Below are 18,900 nucleotides of genomic sequence, written 5' to 3'. Positions count from 1 at the left end.
TTAGCAGTACAAGTCAGTCTGCAAGAGTCTGTGACAAAACTTGGAACAAGCAGGAGTTACTGCTGTCCTGTAGTAAGTGTAAAGACTTTTTATCAAAGCATTACTATTTTTGCTGTAATTCTATCTCCAGTATTGTCATCTCTCCTGGAGACTTGCAGTGAGTAGACACTGGAAGACTGGACTTTGTGGTGTACAGTAATATGCAGATACGTGCTTTTCAAGAAAGCGTATCATGGAATTATGAGTCTGTTACGATGTTTGGCAAGGGGAACTATTGCTATTGTGTTTGGGAGAGGGGGAGGAGGTCAGGGTTTTGTGGATGATTCATGTCCTGTTGGGGAAAGGCATAACACTTTTAAATAATTAGAGGGAGATTATAGTGGTAAATACTTCTATTTAAATGCATTTCTCTGTCAGACTTGCACTTTTTCTATTTAGCTGAAAACTGCAGCCCAGAGGTAGACAACTTCATTGTACCCATAGCAGTAGGAGCAGCTTTGGGAGGATTAGTCGTCCTAGTACTTACTGCCTTGCTTTGTTGGTTACAAGAAACGCTGCAGTGCTGGATACCAGTAGTTTTAAAATGGGAATGTTTGTTTAAAAAAAAATCTGAACTCAAAAGGCGGCTTGCTTGCCGAGTCAGGCAAATGGTTTGTTAAAAACAAACCTGGTTAAGAAATGATGCAGAATGTATTGGCATGGTTTATGTTTGAACCTAACAACTTAGAATATGTTCTAGTTCATAATCAATTGATAAATTAATTTCAGTTCTTGCAAAATACTACACTTTTAATTTCAGAATATTGAACACATGCAGTGGCATTATGTGAATAAAAATAGTTTTGGTCTGTGGAAACAGCATTTAACTTGTGTGTGCCTGTGGATGTTGAATATTAATGTGTATAATCTATCATAGACTGCAGTTTGTTTTGATTACTATTGACTGTGCCGTATACATTTTACTAAATATTAAAATTGTGCTCTAAGATACCAAGATTTCTGATCTTTTAGGTTGAAGGTGCCATGCTAGTAGTCCTCAAAAGAAGCTTTTCCAGCCAATAAATGCTGCTTTTTTCTTTTTTAATTTTTAAATTTACCACAGTGTTCTTTATTGTATAGCATATACCAATAAAAACACAAAATTTTGGGCTATCAGTTGCGTCTCATGATTGGAATTAAAAGGGAAGATAGCTTTTTTTACTGGGGCTAAAAATGTTGGGGGCCAAAATTTCTGATTATTTTGAATGGAGATACATTCAACCAAGTATGTCGAAAAAGCTGTTCCTCCTGGCCGGAATGTGGAGTCTGCTTGCCGTGGTGTATAGTTCCCAGGTTCTGCATTTGAAGACACTTCTCTGAAGCTGCTAACCATTGTACAGTAACAATACATGGATAGATGTGTGCCAACAGCAGTGGCAAACTGGAGAGAGGTAAAAGGTGGAATGTTCCTGGTATGAAACTTTAAACCCTTTTTATCCTGGGAATTCCTTGTAACAGTGCCATAGTGTGATGCGTATTGCAGTGATCTCCTTCCTTTAAAGAAGAGAGAAAGGGAATTTCTGTTGCTGCCTGCTGGGCACCTTTCATCCTTAGCAAATTCATTCAGCTTTAGTATGAATGACCCATTATCCAGCATGTAGTAGTTAAATTGTGTATGTTGATCTTCAGCGAAGAAAGATGACTAAACATCAAACGCAGTTCTCTTTTTAAGATACTTAAATACTTTCTCAGTAGTCAGAAAATTCTGAAATAGCTCACTGTATAAGGTACATATTTCCTTTCCTCTTTTTCCCTTCCAAGTGGTGTTCTACTTGGCAGTAGGTGCCTTCAGATTGTCCGAGTTTAGTGTTTTCAGGTGCTGAACATCTGTATGTTGTTTTCTTTCCTCTTAGCCGAAGGCTTTGTGTAGTCTTTCGTGAAGGGGTAGTGGCGAGTGTGTACTGGACTGTAGTGAGCTAAATCAAGACAGTAAATTTCCCATAACTAAGGCTGATTCAGTTAGAGGCTCAAATGGTTTAAATATTCACTTAAAACAATAGCGAACTTTTGATAAAGCATTGAATGTGTGCATGACACTCTGCTCTAATATAAACTCAAGCAAAAAAGTTTTATAAGGAGCTCTGCTTTATTAAAAGCATGTAAGTCAAGCACCCTTACGGTGTTGAAGGAGTACACAGACACTGTATCGTATCTTACTAAACATCTCATCTTGGCACCACACAGGTGGAGCTCTGCTCGCTTTACAAACGGGAGGAATGCCAAGCCCTGCCTCCATGTCTGAGGTGTATCACTGAGTTTTGAAATCTGTTCCTGGTGTTGTTTGCTAATCCCTGCCTGAGTGCTTGTATCAGCAAGGAGTTCATCATGTATTTTACAACCTCTATATTAAAAACCCCTGTAGTACTACCGCTGTCTCCTTTTTCCTCCTATGTTGATTTCAGTAAGGTCTGCATAGTTCTGAGCTGAAACTGATAACCCTTTCCTTGTATTTGGATTACAAATAAAGAAAGTTACCCACTCAAAGAGAGAGTCTGTCACTGTTTTCCATTCAGTGCTTTCAGCATATGTATCTTGGCTGTCTCTTGTAGTTTTCAGTAAGTTTCTACTTTGTTACTTGGTTTGCTGTCTGTTGTTTCTCTTCATCTCTAGAACCTAGAGAAGTGCTGGTCACTTGAGGGTTTGGGAGGTCACTTGGACAAGGCAGTAATACACCAGTCTGTCTTTTTTTTGTTGCTGTATTGCTGTTAACTCTGAGGTGTGATCAGCTAATGCATGCTCACACTGCTGTTTTGTCCTCACGTGTCTAATCTCTCTGAGTGGACTGCTCGCTAGAGGAAGACGAAATGAAACGTACAAATCAGAAGAAGTATATTACCAATACAAATGATGTGTGTAGTGTATATGTTTAAAGAAAAATCAATCTATCAATTCTTTCCTCAATACTGATTTTACTTTAGATGTATTATTGTATCTAATACAGTGTAAGTTCTCAAAAATGTCTGTTTGCTCCTTGCTTGCTTTGGTTTCTAATGCTTGATTTCCTTTATTAATTTATTCTCCCTTGCTTTTTTTGTTTTTCTTCTTTCTGCAGCCGAAGAATGCTTTGCTGATTCTGACCTGAACTTTCTAATTCCCATCGCAGTGGGCATGGCACTTGGCTTCCTTATCATTCTTGTCTTTATATCTTATATCATTGGAAGAAGAAAAAGTCGTACTGGCTATCAGTCTGTATAACCTCTTAATTCCGTCTCTGTTGCCACCTTCCCTGCTCTTCTCCTTTTCCCAGACTCCCTGATCTGCCCCTTTAAAAAGAAGAAAAATAAATGAATTTATAGTTTCTTTAATTCAAAAAGTAAAGAAACCACTGCACGACAGAGTAACATGCCATGAGTCTGAAGATGAGTTGCAGAATTACTTGAAGCTACTGTATGATTTTGGAGAAAGAAAGTGTTCTGAGGCCATAGAATTGAGCAGGGTTGATGTGTGTCCACGTGAGAAATGCGATTATTTTGAGTAAAGGAGACATCTACAAAACTTTATTTCCGTTGTTTATCTTTTTATACAAGAAAATTTCTAGTTGCATACAGCTTATCTCGGATACTGCTAAAGCTAAAACTGTAATTAAAGGTGTGAATGCTATGTCGAAAGGGCCTGTACATGCTATGGGAAAATGAATACCGACCTCTTAACGGAATTCTATTGGGAACTTGGCATATGGCTGTTGTCTTTTTTCATTAGCAGCTTGTTCTTGTGAATCAGTCTGAATTTGCTGTTCCTTCTGAATGTAAAGGTAGTACCTGATCTCACTAATAAACTAACATAATATGAGAAGAACATCTGATTCTTCTGGTAAATTAATTTGTTTAACATCAGTATGGAGAAGTTGACTGCTAATGTATGTTAAATGGCTGTGCACTGGCATGATGTCTTTAATGTCTTTATTCACTAAGATAAGGCTCAGTCCTGGAGAACTTTGACTACTCAGAAAAGCCAACAGCCTGCTAAAGGAAACGTGTCCTGTGCTATTTTGTTTGACTGTGTTTTCTCTTTTGTTCTGAGCTCAATTGTGAACTGAGGGCGGGAGGCTGGAATTTCACTGGCTGCAGTTTGGCTCAGCTTTGATTCTGTGCACATAAAAGAAACTACACAGTGTTTCAGCACTGGTCCGTGTGAGGCTCAAGAGTATTTTGAGAGCTCTCAAAGACTGACTAAGAGCACAGATTGTTCAGAGATTCCTGCGGTTCCTTTGGACAGCTTTCATGAGTTAACAGGGGATCGCTGAAAAGCTGTGATGTAGGAATGCAAGTGAAGATATAAAACCAGTCTGTTTTGATAGGATTAATCTGCTTTTAACCTAATTAGTGCTCTCTCAAACAACAGTTGAATAGTCTAAGAGCACAAAATTTCTAGTATGACGAATGCTGATTAGAAAGCAGAAACTAATACATACATAGTAAAGAAAGTGACTTGCAAAGGAATAAGAGCATCTGACTTGTTTGAAGATGCTTTCTTTGTTATTAATGCCATACCTTTTGCAATTCTATGTTCCATATCTAAACTGTACCAAAATAGAAGGTAGTTGGTTGTGGTTGTGTTCTGCTTCATTCCCATCAGGTTCATGTTGACAGGATGAAAGAAACCTCTTGCTCTTTCAACCTCTTTGGTCCATCTTGGTAAAAGCCTTTTGCAGCTAGCGAACCCTGATTTGCAACTGTGGGACAGCTCAAGAGCTGCCAGGTCTGCAGAGAGCTACTGACGGCACACAAAGTTTCTGTCCTCTGCAGCGAGTGTTTACTAAAGCTACTTTAATATTTAATCTCTTTGTGCGTTGAGCCTGTATCTATGTTGTAGGGAAAGCACCTTCAGTAATTCACATGCACAAAGGAGACAGTCAACACTGATGTTTAAGTAACTCACAATAGCTATATATTCAGGGAAGAGAGATTTCTAAAGAGCTAGTTTTGATGTTTGAGAAATACCTGTACGTTCAATTATTCTTGTCCTCACTGTGACCAAAGATAAGCTTTACCTGAGTCTGACAAAGCTGATTTTTGTACCGCAAATGGGCTCTTGAACCAAGTTGTCTTTTTTTAGGAGTGTAATTTAATGCTGCTGAGTTGGACTGTATGCTTTGGGTTTGGTTGTCTTGGTCTTTTGTGTTGTACCTTTGCTCTCACAATACTTGATTTCCCTGCCAGAGTGGTAAATGGCGAACTATTTTGAGACTGGCAATTTCTGAGTAACACCTGCTTGTCAGAGTGTGTTGCTTCTCTGCTGCCAGCAGATGGATTCCATCTATGGTTTCATGCTTAGATTGCAGATCAAAGTATTTTGCATCACTTTTGCTAGGTTATTTTAGTAAAATGTGGCAATTTCCTAAATGCACATATATATATATTTTATATATGCATATAAAGTGTTATTTTGGGCTTCAATAGAAGTCAAAAATTGAGCCAGCACTTTAAGGTTGTTGTAGCATGAAGAGTGGTGTATACAATTCTCCAAATGTTGAAATGACTGTACAAATATGCTGAAAGCAGAATATGTGTATGGAAAATAAAGTTAACTATGGTGTTTATAAAGCTTTGTTTTAGTGTAAGTAGACACACATGCCATTTCTGAGAACTTTTCCAACGGGATTGTCAACTGGATCTGAATGTTGGTGGGGAAACAAACTTTTGCTTCTAAGCTCTTCATGCATTTACATCCAAATTAGTTGATCTTTCTTTGTTGATTGGATCAAAGCATGGGTCCAGCATCTGCGAAAGGACCAGCTGCTTCATGAATCCTTCCAATAGGCAGGTAGGGAATAGATATAAATAAAGTTTTGTCCTGTTGCTAGTTGGAGAACTGTTAATTTCATGGCCTGAAGCATGAAGGGTTTGGTTTCCTTTCAGGATCCTACAGAAATATAAATGTTTTAAAAGAGCTAAAGCAATTGGCAGGCAGGGAAACATTTCATAACCCCCATAACATGTGGGTTAACTTACTTCTGATGTCAAAGGAAGAGCCACTACCACGGCAGCATCTTGGCAGAAGCCGGTTTCTGTTGATCAGAACATGCCCTTTCAGATAAGTTGGGCAGGCAGGATGATCGTGTTGCCCTAGCTCTATCAGTGTCATATGAATAACCACATCTGAGCAAAATTAGTTCCTAAACTACCTCTGGTTCAGGTTTTTAACAGTTCTTAATAAATAGGTTTTGCCCGATGGTTGTTTATGATACTCAGCAGATAGCAAGTCTTATTGTTCTGGGCTTCTGCACTCTTTGGCCCTAGAAAGTTAATCAAGTGCTCAAAGGATCACATTATATGCTGCTTTGAAATTCAGTCCCTAACTGGCCAGCACAAGGAGCTAAAGCTAGAAAGTGTGTCTCTTACACCAGTGTTTTAAGAATGGTACCATAGAGTTAATTTTACTGTAGTCGCTTTATTTTTAATACAAAAAAATGATTTCTTAGAGACTTATATAGATCAGGAAATGATGGCAGATTAAGTACCTGGACTAGGATGTAGGACAAACATACCACAATGCTCTTGTTCAGTCAGTAATTTTAGTAAGTGTGCTTTCCAACTAGTACATTATCCTAAGGTGTCCTGTCCTGCTGTGTTCTCGTAGCTCGTAACGTGCAGAGCATAGTTCATCTCTGTCAGATACGAAGGCTGTATGCCCACGGGCCCGGGAGGGTCAGGCTGCCCGCGCAGCAGAGGTTGCTCAGGTTAGCAGCACTCCGCTCTGACAAGGGCGAGCGTGCTTCAGAGGTCTTTGAGGATGATAAATTAATTGATGACTTCACTAATACCAGCATTGACCCCTTAACGATGAAATGACTAAGCATTTTCCTGCGGTTTTCTGCAGCATTATAGCTGTGACCTCTCTGGAACAGGGAGGAACAGGTCTGAAATATTTGGGGGGGTCTAACACCTTTCACTGGCACTTCTGTGCCTGACAGGGGAAGGAGGAGCCGTCAACCTGCGAACCGTGACAGGGAGAGAAGAGCTCCTTTCACTCATCCCTGCCTAATAGACTTGATGAGGATTCCTGGGGCAGAGAGGAGTACTGGAGTGAGGAGGAGGAGGGAGAAATGCATTAATCTTCCCATCTCAGAAAGGAATAGTTGGAAAGGTTCAAGGGCAAATGATTTTCTACATGGCCTTTGCTCCAACAGCTTGGGTGTGCCGAACAAGCTGCGTAAAATGCTGCATCAAGATGCTGCTGGTGCTGAAGATCCTAGGAGGCATTTTGAAATCTGCCATTTTCACTTTTTAACTGTGTCATTGCAGGCATAATCCAGAATTTTTGCTGTTTATTATTTTACCAAGAATAGTGCTAATAAACTACCCTCTTGTTAGCTTTTGCCTGAGAAATGCACATAAAACTATGGTAAAGATTAAAATTTAAAGCCAGGAAAAATGCATTCCACAGGGGTCACTTGTAAAAGACCTTATGAAAATAGTGTTCAGATACCAGAGCTTTTTTTAATCCAAACTGAAATGCTTTTGCATTTCAGGAGATAACTTTTAATTTTCACTAATAATGATTTACATCAGATGATGAAAAATGTGGTTCCATGCTCCATTGCATCTCATTTGTTTCCTAGAACAAATAAATTAACAAAAAATCTCCATGTGCCTGTTTTTCCTAGCAGAAAAAATGCTAGCTTTATGCTTTGAAAAGGAAAAAGCCTCTGACTGACTTAACCTAAGTGCCCAGTGTTTGCGGTGGCTACTTTCCAATGCTGAGTGTGAAGATGATTCGGCCCAGGAAGCGGTCGCTGTTAACATCATTGATAATACCTTTCCCATTCAGGCTGCACTGAATAGGGACCAAATAATTCTTCTTCACGTCTGTAAAGTGCATAGCCACCAGTGGGGACGTATAGTTGACCTGAAAAGAAGGGAGATTTAAGTGTAATTTTTGAGGGAGCAGAAAAGCAGGCAGTGCTTTCATGTTCAGTAAAAATCATTAGTAATTGGTTCATGGTTCCGAGGTGTCTGAGTGCGTTTGCCTGATGTCCGTCATGGTCCCTCAGGATGCTGAAACTGAGCCTTTCTGTGCCTGTGCCTCAGGGACGGGATCACGTTGGAGTTTTGCACTGCACCGTGCCTCTTGGGTTGATTAGCCAGGACCAGTAACACTGGATAATGGGACTCTCAAATACTTTCTGCTGTTCTAAAAACCGACCTATGGCTTGTAATAAGAAATCCGTGGTGTTCCTTGGATCTGTGTGCTCAAAGGACATGCAGACGTGGCATCTGGGGCTGTTGCTCATCCTCAGCCAGCAGCAGTATGACAACAGGAGTCTAGTCCCTGCCTCATCTTCCATTTCAGCTTTTGTTGTGAAGGTGCGTTGCCTCCTAACGCTGTACAGCCCAGCGCAGACCAAAGCAGTGCTGGCCAGCACGTTCAGAAATAGCCACCAATGTTGGACTGCTCTGTTTTGAGCCACCCAGCCTGAAGTGGTTTTGTCATAGCTTTGACAGAAGCCCCATCCTTTTCCTCTTGTGTCACCTAACCCCTGACTTCCCTAACACCCTGGGAAAATGCTGGTGTTGAGACCTTCTCTGGGAGTTAGCAAAGCCAGTCTTAGTCTCCAGATGATAAATGTAATCATTCCCATTGCTGGCAAGGGGGAACTGGAGTCCCCAAGGATTTCCTGCCGTTTGTCAGAGACAGAAATAGAGCGCTGTAATCCCAGTGCCCATGGCCTCCGTCCTGCCTGCATCTGCCCAAAATAGCCAGAAAGCACATCTGTACTTTGTGCAGCAGCTCCTGCCCTCTCCTTCCCAAGGAGACATAACAAAGATGCCAGAGTCCTTACTTACGTGAGTGATCTTGCCGTAGTAGGGATAATACATGAGATCAAACGTCCCATTTCCAGGGTAGAAGTCCACTGATCTGAGATCGCTCTCATTGCCTTTCTGTAATTGGAAAAAAAATTAAGGTAGACACATAGCACGTGGGACACAAAATACAGCTCCATTCAGAGTAAGGTGAAGGAGAGCTTTAATACAGACAGGTCTTGCAAATCCACGTCAGGGCTCAGCTGCGCCTGCCTGCCTGCACGCAGCGTGTTTGCTGGGAGAGCCAGCTGCTGCTGCAGCAAGCCAGAGCATAACGGTGCTGTGAAGGCACAGGCGAGGGTTAAAGAATTTGCTGCCCGTTGAGCCCTTCCTGCGCTTGCCTGCTGCTTTATTTCTCTCTAAGGGTATGATCCAGCTGCTGCCCAGGCAGTGGGAGCCCTTCCTTCACCCTATTGCTGTTGGCTTGCAGGGGGCTCCCCAGGACCAAGGGTCCTGCGGAGCGGGTGGGGATGGATGTGAGCAGCTCCTGCCTCTTCCCCCCCCCCCAGCTCCAGGCTCTACCTGGCACCCCGGCACCCAGCCCTGCAGGCCTGCCCTCGGGGGCTGAGCAGAGCGCTGCCGGTGAGGCTGGCAGGAGCCGGCAGCGCTCAGAGGGCGAGGGCCGGGGTGGGAAGCAGGAGACTGATGGATGGCCTCTGTCGTTCTCAGCAGACCAGCCCCTACTTGCGCCCAGAGGCATCGGCAGCGCTGGGTCCTGTGAGTGTTTGGGGCTAAAATGAGGACAGATATCGGTGGGGTCCATCAGAGGGAGAGATTTGGCCTTCTACGCACCACGCTGCCGAGCATGAATGAAAGCAGTTACCTGCACTTTGCAGTCCACGCTCACGGGGACCCCAGCACCAGGGCGGTAGCCTATGATCTGCAAAAACAAAAGACATGCATGCTTGTATGAAATGCGGTGCCAAGCGCGTGCTGTCTCCCTTCTCAAGGGGTTAAGCTTTTCTATGTGCCAGTCACGTTGCTCAGGACAGGAGTTATGTGCCCCTAGAAGCAGGGTCTGCCACCCCGTGCAGTGCAGCTTGCCCGTGCCTGAGAGCAGAGGCAGAGCAGAGCATCCAGAGAGCCCAGACTCCCTGGAGCAATACAGCCACTTCCCCACACAGCTCACCCCCCCCCCCCCCCCTTTATTTTCCCAGCAGCGTGCACTGAGCCACCATGCTATTAGAAGATTTCAAATAAACTCGATTCTATGAAAATTCCCATTATAAAGAGAGTGGGGTCTGAGGTGTAGCCCTAAAGCTCAGTTCCTCCCACACAGGGACCTGGCACAAGACCCTCCAAGCACTCAGGCCTCAGCAAATCAAATCGAGCAAGTTTTGTAGTGTTTCTTTTTGATGTTTTCTAGCGGGTATGAGCCAGCAGGTTTTGGGATTCTTGTTCCCTTTTTCCCTGGGCCTGAGAAGTGGAGGAGTTTCAGTCCCTGCATGGTCTTTACTCTGTCACACTGCGATGCACTGAAGGAAGGAATTAGGATGACCGGCTTTGTCCGTACCCGGTTCATCTTCAGCAGGATGCAGGGCTGGCCTTTAGAGTAGCCAAACGTTGGGTCCTCAATGCCAGAGCAGTTCTGCAGCAGTGAGCGCTTGAACTGGCAGGCCTTCTTCTCCTCGCTTTCATTGCCCCCTTGGATGAAGTACTGTCCTGAGATGCACTCAATATTCTTCTCCTCTTGAACTTTGTCATCATAAGCTGGTGGGGACCAAGAGACGTGTTAACGTTTCTCGAGACATGCACAGACCCACGCTCTCAGAGTACATCCGCATGTCAAGGGAGTTAGAAAGTCCCACCTGGAAAGGCAAGGCTCCCTCGCACAGAAGCTCCCGTGACCACCTTATGAGCCTCCCTTTCTAGATGGGGGTCGTGAGATGCCGAGAGCTGATCCGCGCCCCAGGAGGAGACCCCTGCACTGTGTGCGTGTGTGCATGGATGCAAACAACTTGCCGACATGACTCCTGGGGTGTCTAAGAGCTTACCTGCTAGGAAGTGGTGCATGCTGTCCACGTAGGGTTGCCACGTGCTGGGCTGAGAGACGTTGAAGGCAATGGTGAACCCATTCAAGTACGGTCTGATCATTACTCCTGGAGAAGGAAATGGACCCTGTTAGAGCAGACATGGGTGGACTGGCCACAGGCTTGGGGCGTGTGTTGCAGGGGCTGGTTGCACTGCAACTGGGCTTGGGGCTGGGCACCGGCATGAGAGCGGCAGCACCAGCTCACAAATAAACTCTCTCCTCAACCTGCTGGTCCCTCACCTCCATTTCACACCCAGAGAACACCATGCACACCAAAATATCCCGGGAAACACGGGAGACCTGGAGGGTCTCAGCAACGCTGCAGGGAAGAGATGGGCTTGGGGCTGCATGTGGAGTCTGAGGGGTCCCCCATGCTCCCAGCCGCGCAGCCAGGTCCAGGCAGGGAGCAGGGCAAGGGGGCCTCGTGTTCCCCACCGACATGAAAATACAGGGAAAATGCTGCTTCTGTCATAGGGACAGCAGTTTTTGAACATTATCTTGCCAGGGGTCCCCCAAATAATAATGCATAAAAGCTATTCCTGATTTGCATTTTATTTTGAAGATATGGGGTATAAAGGGGCAGCAACTGAAATGAATGGGCATCGCTTATGAAATGCCTAAACTTGCTCATTTACCTTGAGAACAATTAGCCTCATAATTAGCATAATTAGAATAACAATTAGTATAATTAGAATGAATGCTTCACATGGGGCTATTTAAGATGCCTGATCCTCCGCAGAGAACCTGCAGCGCTGTCGGTGCCCTGAGGTAAGTGATAACGCCCCATGTTATGGAGGGCTGGTTGAGCGTACAGCTCCAGCAGGGCTTCACCCGAGGTCCCTGCCACGCCATTTTGGTGGCACTTTGCTGGGCGAGTGCCAGCAGAGGTGCCCAAGGCCGGGCTGGCTGGGGTACGTACCTGGTGGAGACACACGGTCCCGGTACGTGGGCGTGTAGGGGCTCAGCGTGAGCAGCATCACGTACATGCAAAAGGCAAACATTCCCGCCAGGCATGTGTAGAAAATAAAGTAAAACAGTAAGATCAAGCCTGCGAAAGAGAGAGGGCATCTTGCTGTTAACGCAACCAGAGCAGGTCCCATGGGCTGTGTCCCGCAGGGATGCACAGCCGTGCTCAGCATGGCATCCTCTGCAGCTCTGAGTCCATCATGGAGGTGGGAGCCCGCAGCCCCCACTCTGCACATGGACCCCGGCATTTTTGGGTGCAGGATTCTCAGCCAGACACGCTTCCTGCCCAGCCCCGGCGCCGGGGCAGCTGCTGTTTGGCTCTGTACCCTTTTTGCTGCATGGCCCTTCCCAGAGCTGGGTCAGGACCACGTCCGTGTGTCCACCTGCCTCGGCTCTCTCTGACAGACAGACCCGACCTTAGCTCCTGCCCTTCCCACCCCCTCTTGGCGTGGTAACACGCAGGGGTACCCAGTGGCTTCAGCACGTCCGAATTCCCGATGGGGGCTGCAGGGCAATGCTCCTGCCCCAACTCCTGTCGCCTGTGCGGCAGGGACCCCAGCGCTGGGACTGAAGCGAGCGGCATTGCTCGGGGGCTGCGGCATTGCTCGGGGGCTGCGGCACCGCTGGCTGTTTCGTAGCCCTGATGTCCACGGAATGGATTTGTTTTTCCTCTGGACCAGGCTGATGGCTGAGGCTGTCTCTAGAGGCCACAGCCTATGAATAAAACCCAGCGGCTCCGAAAGCAAAGTGAAGCCCTAGCCCAAACATTTCCCAGGAGAAACGTGCCGGCAGCTCGGAGGGAGCCCTGGGAACGCAGATGTGCACTCCTGCCGTGCTTCTGCCGGGGCTGTGGTGCTGGGAACCACTGCGGGGCCATGTCCTGCTACGGGCTGAACCAGGGCGGATGGGACCATCACCGCTGCTGGTGGCACAGCAGGGACAATGTCCAGCTCTGCCACAATGATGCTGGGACGGTGCCTCTGCACCAGCCTGGTGCCGGGGGCGCCGAGCCAATGCTTGTTGGGACATGGTGCTGCTACCATTCCCGTTTTTACGTTTCCTGCAATGGAGCGGGAAGCGTTGTCACCGGCAGAGCCGGGGTTGCAGCCTTTCCCAGGGGCTGGGGCCTCCAGTGCTGACCCTGTGACCAGCCGGCTCCCTGTGTTTTGGCAGCGCAAGTCCCCTGAAACCCCCCCGTCCCTGGGGAACACCTTCAGGGCCAGCGCGGGGGAGCAGCCCCGGGCTGGGCAAACTCCCTCCTCCTCACCCGTGAGATGAGAACGGGAAAGTTCAGCTCCATTCACCCCCAAATACTCTAATTTTAAAAGAAAATTTGATTTTTACAATAGCTTCAACGCCTCTCTCCTGCCCCCTGTATGGGTATGTGAGCTCACACGCGTGTGCAGCCGGGGGTACGTGTGTCCACAGGGCAGTGGGGCTGTACAGCACACCACAATGTTCCCAGGGTGCGGGAGGACACTGCGCCCTCCCCGAGGCTGTAAATAAATAACTTCCAGCAGTAGCCAGCCGAGGCCACATGCACACCAGCCTGAGCAAGTCCTCTCACAGGGCTTTTCTCAGCACCTGGCCGAGCCTCCAGAAACCCAAACCCACATCCCTAAGGACTGTCACCCCCATACTGCTCCCACACTCCAGTCTGCGCCTTCCCATCCGGCAAAGGAGCAGCGAAACCAGGCTGCCTCTGCGGCCGGCAAAGGGCACGGGGGAGCAAACATGGATTTCAAGGCCTGCCTCAGACTTGTGCTTGTGGGTTGTCAGACTCCTCTGGTGCTCGTGGGCAGGTTCCTTTGTTTCTCCTGGCTGTCAGCACAGGCTTTGCAGGAGACGCAGAGAGCTGGGCAGGGGTGCGGGCAGGCTGCAGGGCTTGCGAGCGCATTACCAGTGCCAGCCAACGAGGGCTGCAAACGCTGAGCAGCAGCCCCCGATAATTCACAGCCTTACACCGGTGCGGATGTGCACATGACACTGGGCTAAGGCTGGGGATTTTCACGCTGCTGTGGGGGCTGTGTCCTGTCAGGAGAACAGAGCTGCAAAGGTAGATGGCATCACGTGTGCTGTGGCACCTTCATCTTGGACTGAGCCTGCAGCAGTGCTCGCCCTGCAGCCGCAGGCTGCTCTTAGCCACCCAGGGCACCTCCAGACTCAGTGATAATTTTTGAAGGCCACGTGGATACAGATAAAATAGACAGGGGGCTCAAAACCCTCACTGGCACATCCCAACCCACCGGCCCCAGTAGCACATGCGGGCTCTGCTGTGGGCACCATGTCACGCCCCGGGAAGCTGCGAGGTGATGGTGATGACCGGCCCTTCCCACCCCAGAGCCAGGGTGCACGCAGGCAAGGAGGGCTGCTCGGCCCCGCGGTGCGCACCTTCCCTAAAATGCCTGCCCTGCGACTCGGGTGCTCTTCTCCCACCAACACCGGTGACCCCAAAGCCACCTCCCCACGATCTCCTGACTTACACAGGCAGGAGCCGGGGTGCCGGCAGCAGCAGGGGTGCGTGGCTGCGGCAGACCGACCTGCAGCCCCCGCGCTTGCTTGGGCTCTTAATTTCTTCCCAGTACACAGCCTGGGCAGCCCGAAATCTTTGCTTTCACATTCTCAGTAAACATTAACATCCAGGCAAAGGGTAACTTTCCCAAGGTTTTCTGCTTGTCCTCCTCACTAGTTCTTTATTGCGCTGGTTAGAAACATCTACCCTGAAAATGTGGGACGGGGGTGGTCAGTCCAAGCTATCAAGGACATTCACAGGCAAGTGCGTCCGTTGTGAAGCAGAAAAGGCAACGATCCCCGAAAGCAGGGCTCTTGCAAGGACCTACCCCAGCTCTTGGCCGTTCTCCCCAGGCACGTTCTCTCCTCCGGGTTCCACAGGAACATCTTCATCTCCCCAGCCAGGTCTGCCCAGGTTTTGCTCCCCATCTCTGCCTTGGTCTCGTCCTCCCCTCTGTCGGGATCCTGGACCTTCTCCTCATGCTTATTTTCCTGGAAGAGTTACAGAACACAACCCCCACACGCAAGCTGAACATCTCATTGGCCAAAAATAAATGCAAAAGCACTTAATAGCTGGAAATGTTTCAAATTTCCATTTTCCCATCATCACTCTTGAGTTAAAGAAAGGCAGTTTTGGCTGTTCTGACTTAAGATCGCTTAGATCCCAGCATCCATTTTTCCATGACACGTACGTCACTGCTGTCACACCGGGTACTGTCTCCTTGTCCTGGCATTTACAGAAACTCATCTTTTACCACCTGCGTGAACATGACCAAAGAAAACCTGTGAGCTGGGAGGGCCGGGGTTGTTCCCACGCTTCTGCAACATCTCTGAGCTCAAGTGCATGTTTTCTGTGCTACCACAGATGACAGCAGGCGGCATTATTTAAGAGGTCATCCAGTTTATTTTTCTTGGCATGTGAGCAAGTGTTTAGTCTTTGGAGAAATCCCTGTGTTGTTATTTTTTAATTACACTAAGTTCCAGGGAAAAGCATCTCCCAGGCGGCAAGAGTTTGATTTTTGCCTCGGTGGTGAAAACTCTTTTGTCTGGAGCTCGGGAACACAAATCTCTCTGTACCTGCGCCTGGCCAAGAGTTGCTTGAGATGAGCCACAGCAGCCGTCCCTAAGCCCCGTTGAACGTGGGCAGGCTCTACGTCTCCAAAATCAGGCAGTGAGGTGGGAGAGGGTGCAGACCTCGCGTTGAGCTCGGGGCAGGGCTGGGCCAGGTACCACCGGGGACAAGGGGTGATGCCGAGATCTGGATGGGTTCATCGCCTCCCCGCACTTTAATGCAAAGGCTGCTTGCAGGGCTCAGCCACTCCTGGCTGGGTCAGGGCCATGCTCGCCCGCCCCGGCCATGTCTCCCCGAGGCTGCCGTGCCCGCTGTGAGCGCAGCCCTGCAGCAGCCGCACCGGCATGATCGCCCCGTGTCTGCGCTGAGGGCCGTGGAGACCTGCCGGCCACGGGCACCTGTTGGAGCCAGGGCCGACAAGCGAGATATTTACACCCCGCGGGTCACGCCGGGGGAGCCGGGAAGCAGCCGACAGCTTGGCAGAAAGTCTGGCTTGGAAACACCTTCGAATCAGGGGGGATTAAACTCTGCTCAGACACACAAATACTGCAAAACAGTGAGAATGGGGGGAAAGTACCAACTCCAAAGCCCGAATTTGTGCCTTGGAGAGCCTGGGCCAGACCCAGGGGGGCTGTAAACCATCACCATCCCACTGATTGCCCCGATCAGACCCAGTTAAAGCCCCGGTGGGGCTCTTCTGGGAGCACGCCTGCATCGGAGCACTGCTGCCCACAAAATGCCCACGGCTGCCCGCACAGCGAAGGCAATGCTTGGCCCAGGTCCCGCACCCCGGGCTGAAGCCCTTCCTGAGCCAGCTCCCGCATGGCCACAGCCCCGTATCATGCAGGGCTGATGAAACCAGAGGATTTCGGAGCGGGGGAGCAGCAGCCCCAGCACAAGTCGCTGGCAGGGACATGGGAGAGGAGGTGCGGTGGCTGCTGGCTGCCAGGACATCCACGGAGGAGCAAGTGATGGAAGAGGAGGAGGAGGAGGAGGAGCTCTTCCTCCCGCTCTCCTCCCCATTAAATGAAACAGCCACCCGCAGCTGTTGTGGAAACATTTTCTCAGACTGCCAGAGTAGCAGGGACTGCTCGGAGGGACTCTGCAACCATGCTTAGTCCTGCTTTGGGAAAAGCCCTTTGGATTTCACACCAGCTGCAGCTCGGAGGCAGCGAGGGCAGCGCATGGGCTGTATGCAGAGCCCTCGCCCAGAAGCTGCTACCGCTGCTTCGAGCTGCGGGGGGACACAGGGATGGCCCCCCACGGGCTCTCACCCGGGGAACCCCACGGCTCTGCCCTGCAGAAGGCTTTTGCAAGGAGGGAAAAGTTTCCGGCTCTCCTGGCTCCATGCTGTGTATTCAGCACTCGGTGAAGGGTCTCGTTCTGCTGGCTGGGAGAGGCCACGGGGGCTCCCCGGCGGCATGGGAAGGCTGAGGAGGCCCCAAGCTTTCCCCACGGGCAGGGACGTCTGTGTGGGGCAGCCGGACAGGATGGGATGACCCCACTACCCAGTCCCCGGTGCAGGTCCCTGAGCTAAGGAGCTAGGTTAGGTCTGGATTGCAACACCTCCCAGCTGTTTTATCTTTGCAGCCCAGGACCAGAGATGGTCTCAGAGCAGTCCCTTGCACCCGGACAAGGGGCAGGAGGAGCAGCAGGAGCTGGGGTAGGAGTGTGCCAGGGCAAGGAGGGGTCACAGCCACGGCGGGACCTGTCGGGACACTGGACAGCCCTGGGCTGCTGCCTGCCTGGGGTGACTCTGGGTGACGAAGCAAAGCTGAGGTTCATCCCTGGTGGGATCACGCTGTGCTGACGGTCATGGGTGTCCTGGGGGAGGCTGGGGGCCTTGCCCCATCCTCACCCCAGACCAGCTCAGCTCTGAACGGCGGGTTTCTCCTGCTGAAAGCCAGGTGTGCAGAGGGTGGCCTATGCCCAGGTGTCCCTGTCCCTCCTAGCCCACCTCACTGCCCAGGACCACCAACCAGACCCCCTGCTGCCCCTTCCCCTCTCAGTACAAAGTGCTTACACTTTGCCTAAGGAACAAAGTAGCATTTCCTAAAACAAAGGAGCTATATTTATCAGCCATGAAGCAGGTCCTTGGCAGCAGCCCCCGCCTCGCCTCTCGGAAGGTGGCCAGCAGCCCCCAAAAGACTCACCGCCTTCCGATGGGGGCTCCTGTGCTGGCCCTCCATGCCCCCGGCGCTGGCGTTCCCGTCCATCCCTGGGTGGGAAACGCAGAGAAATGTGAGCGTTAGCACCGCAGGAGCCCAGGGCTGAGCCCAGCGGCACCAGCCCCGTCGTGGGTGTCACGTCACCCCGGCTCTCGGGGACCCACAGGCACAGTCCCCTCCCCAGCACAGCTCCCCAGCCCTGCGGCACCCCCCAAAAAGGCTGAGTGAGCATGGCTGCGCCAAGACCTTTGCCTGTCTGCGGGGAACCACGCTGCTTTCCCTCCCTACTCCGCAGGACTTCAGCGTTCGGGAGTCGATCAAAAAATAACTTGCTTTCCTAAAAGGGGTGAGCTCAACGCAACAGGATCCCGTCCCGAGCCCCCTGGCATCTGGTGGCCTTTGCAGCACCCTCGCAGCATCCTGCCCCGTGCCCGAGTCCCCATCAATGCCAGCCAGCGCCCTACATGGGGAAGCCGGGCTCTCCGCCCCGAGGAGGCTGTGTAGCTGTTAATAAACATTAGCAAATCTCTAGGGCTTTCGATGGCCGCATGTGTCTGTCAATATGTGCTTGTCAGTCACGGCAGGGCCGTGGTTAATGCTTGCAAAATCTCTTTTGCAGTGAAGGGGTAGTGCAAGGGGCAGGTCTATATTTATCCCTTTGAATTGAGACAGCAGCTAGGAGTGCGCAGCGTTGGCTTCCTCAACCCGGCTGTAAGTGCTGGCCACAGCCACTGAGAGAAAATCCAGAGGGACACCTTGCTGTGACACCCTGCAGACCAGGGCTGGGGACTATCAGATTTTCCCCCATCAGTGAATTATGGGCACAGGATGGTGCATTAGGGGCATGGGGGGGTGCATGCTGGAGTCCCACTGCTGCGAGGGGCCAGTGTGGTGGGAGTGCTGGGGGGCAGCAGGGGGACGGGGCACTGGTGTCGGGCCAGCCTTGCCAAAGCCCTGCCTGCTGCTGCACGTGCAGCAGCACCTGGAACCTCTCCAGCGGTGTGATGGCAGCGTGCGAGGGCTGCCTGTCCCTAGCTGTGCCCCATGCAGCTCTTGAGGAACGGTGGGGCTTGGTTTACACCGTCTGTCCCAGCAGGAGCTCGGCACCATCCACCAGCTCATTCCCTCGGCACGTTTCCAATGGGGCCAGCGACCCTTCCCTTTGCAGAAGAGCCAGGCCCCATTCAACGGTGGGGAAAGGCTGCTTTGCCCCAGGCTGGGGCTTTGCCTGGAGGCATGAGGATGTCCGTCCCAGGCTCCCGCAGGGCTGCACCGCACTCTCCAAGCAGGCGAAGCACCGTTTCTCCC

General features: G+C 49.9%; 1 protein-coding gene across 1 annotated transcript; it reads right to left on the bottom strand.

Moving 5' to 3' along the window:
* Positions 1 to 6,431: 6,431 nt before the first annotated feature.
* Positions 6,432 to 17,630, bottom strand: ATP1B4 (ATPase Na+/K+ transporting family member beta 4). The gene is made up of 8 exons (XM_050901561.1): positions 17,578 to 17,630; positions 14,682 to 14,844; positions 11,795 to 11,923; positions 10,838 to 10,942; positions 10,357 to 10,553; positions 9,667 to 9,723; positions 8,826 to 8,921; positions 6,432 to 7,887 (listed from the first exon to the last, which is right to left on the bottom strand). The coding sequence occupies exons 1-8, from the start codon at positions 17,611 to 17,613 to the stop codon at positions 7,726 to 7,728; spliced, it is 945 nt and encodes a 314-aa protein (XP_050757518.1). The 5' UTR covers positions 17,614 to 17,630; the 3' UTR covers positions 6,432 to 7,725.
* Between the last annotated feature and the right edge of the window lie 1,270 nt (positions 17,631 to 18,900).

The sequence above is a fragment of the Gymnogyps californianus genome, chromosome 9 (genome assembly GCF_018139145.2).
Source record: "Gymnogyps californianus isolate 813 chromosome 9, ASM1813914v2, whole genome shotgun sequence".
Taxonomy (NCBI): Eukaryota; Metazoa; Chordata; class Aves; order Accipitriformes; family Cathartidae; genus Gymnogyps; species Gymnogyps californianus.
This window is presented reverse-complemented; position numbering and strand designations above follow the sequence as displayed.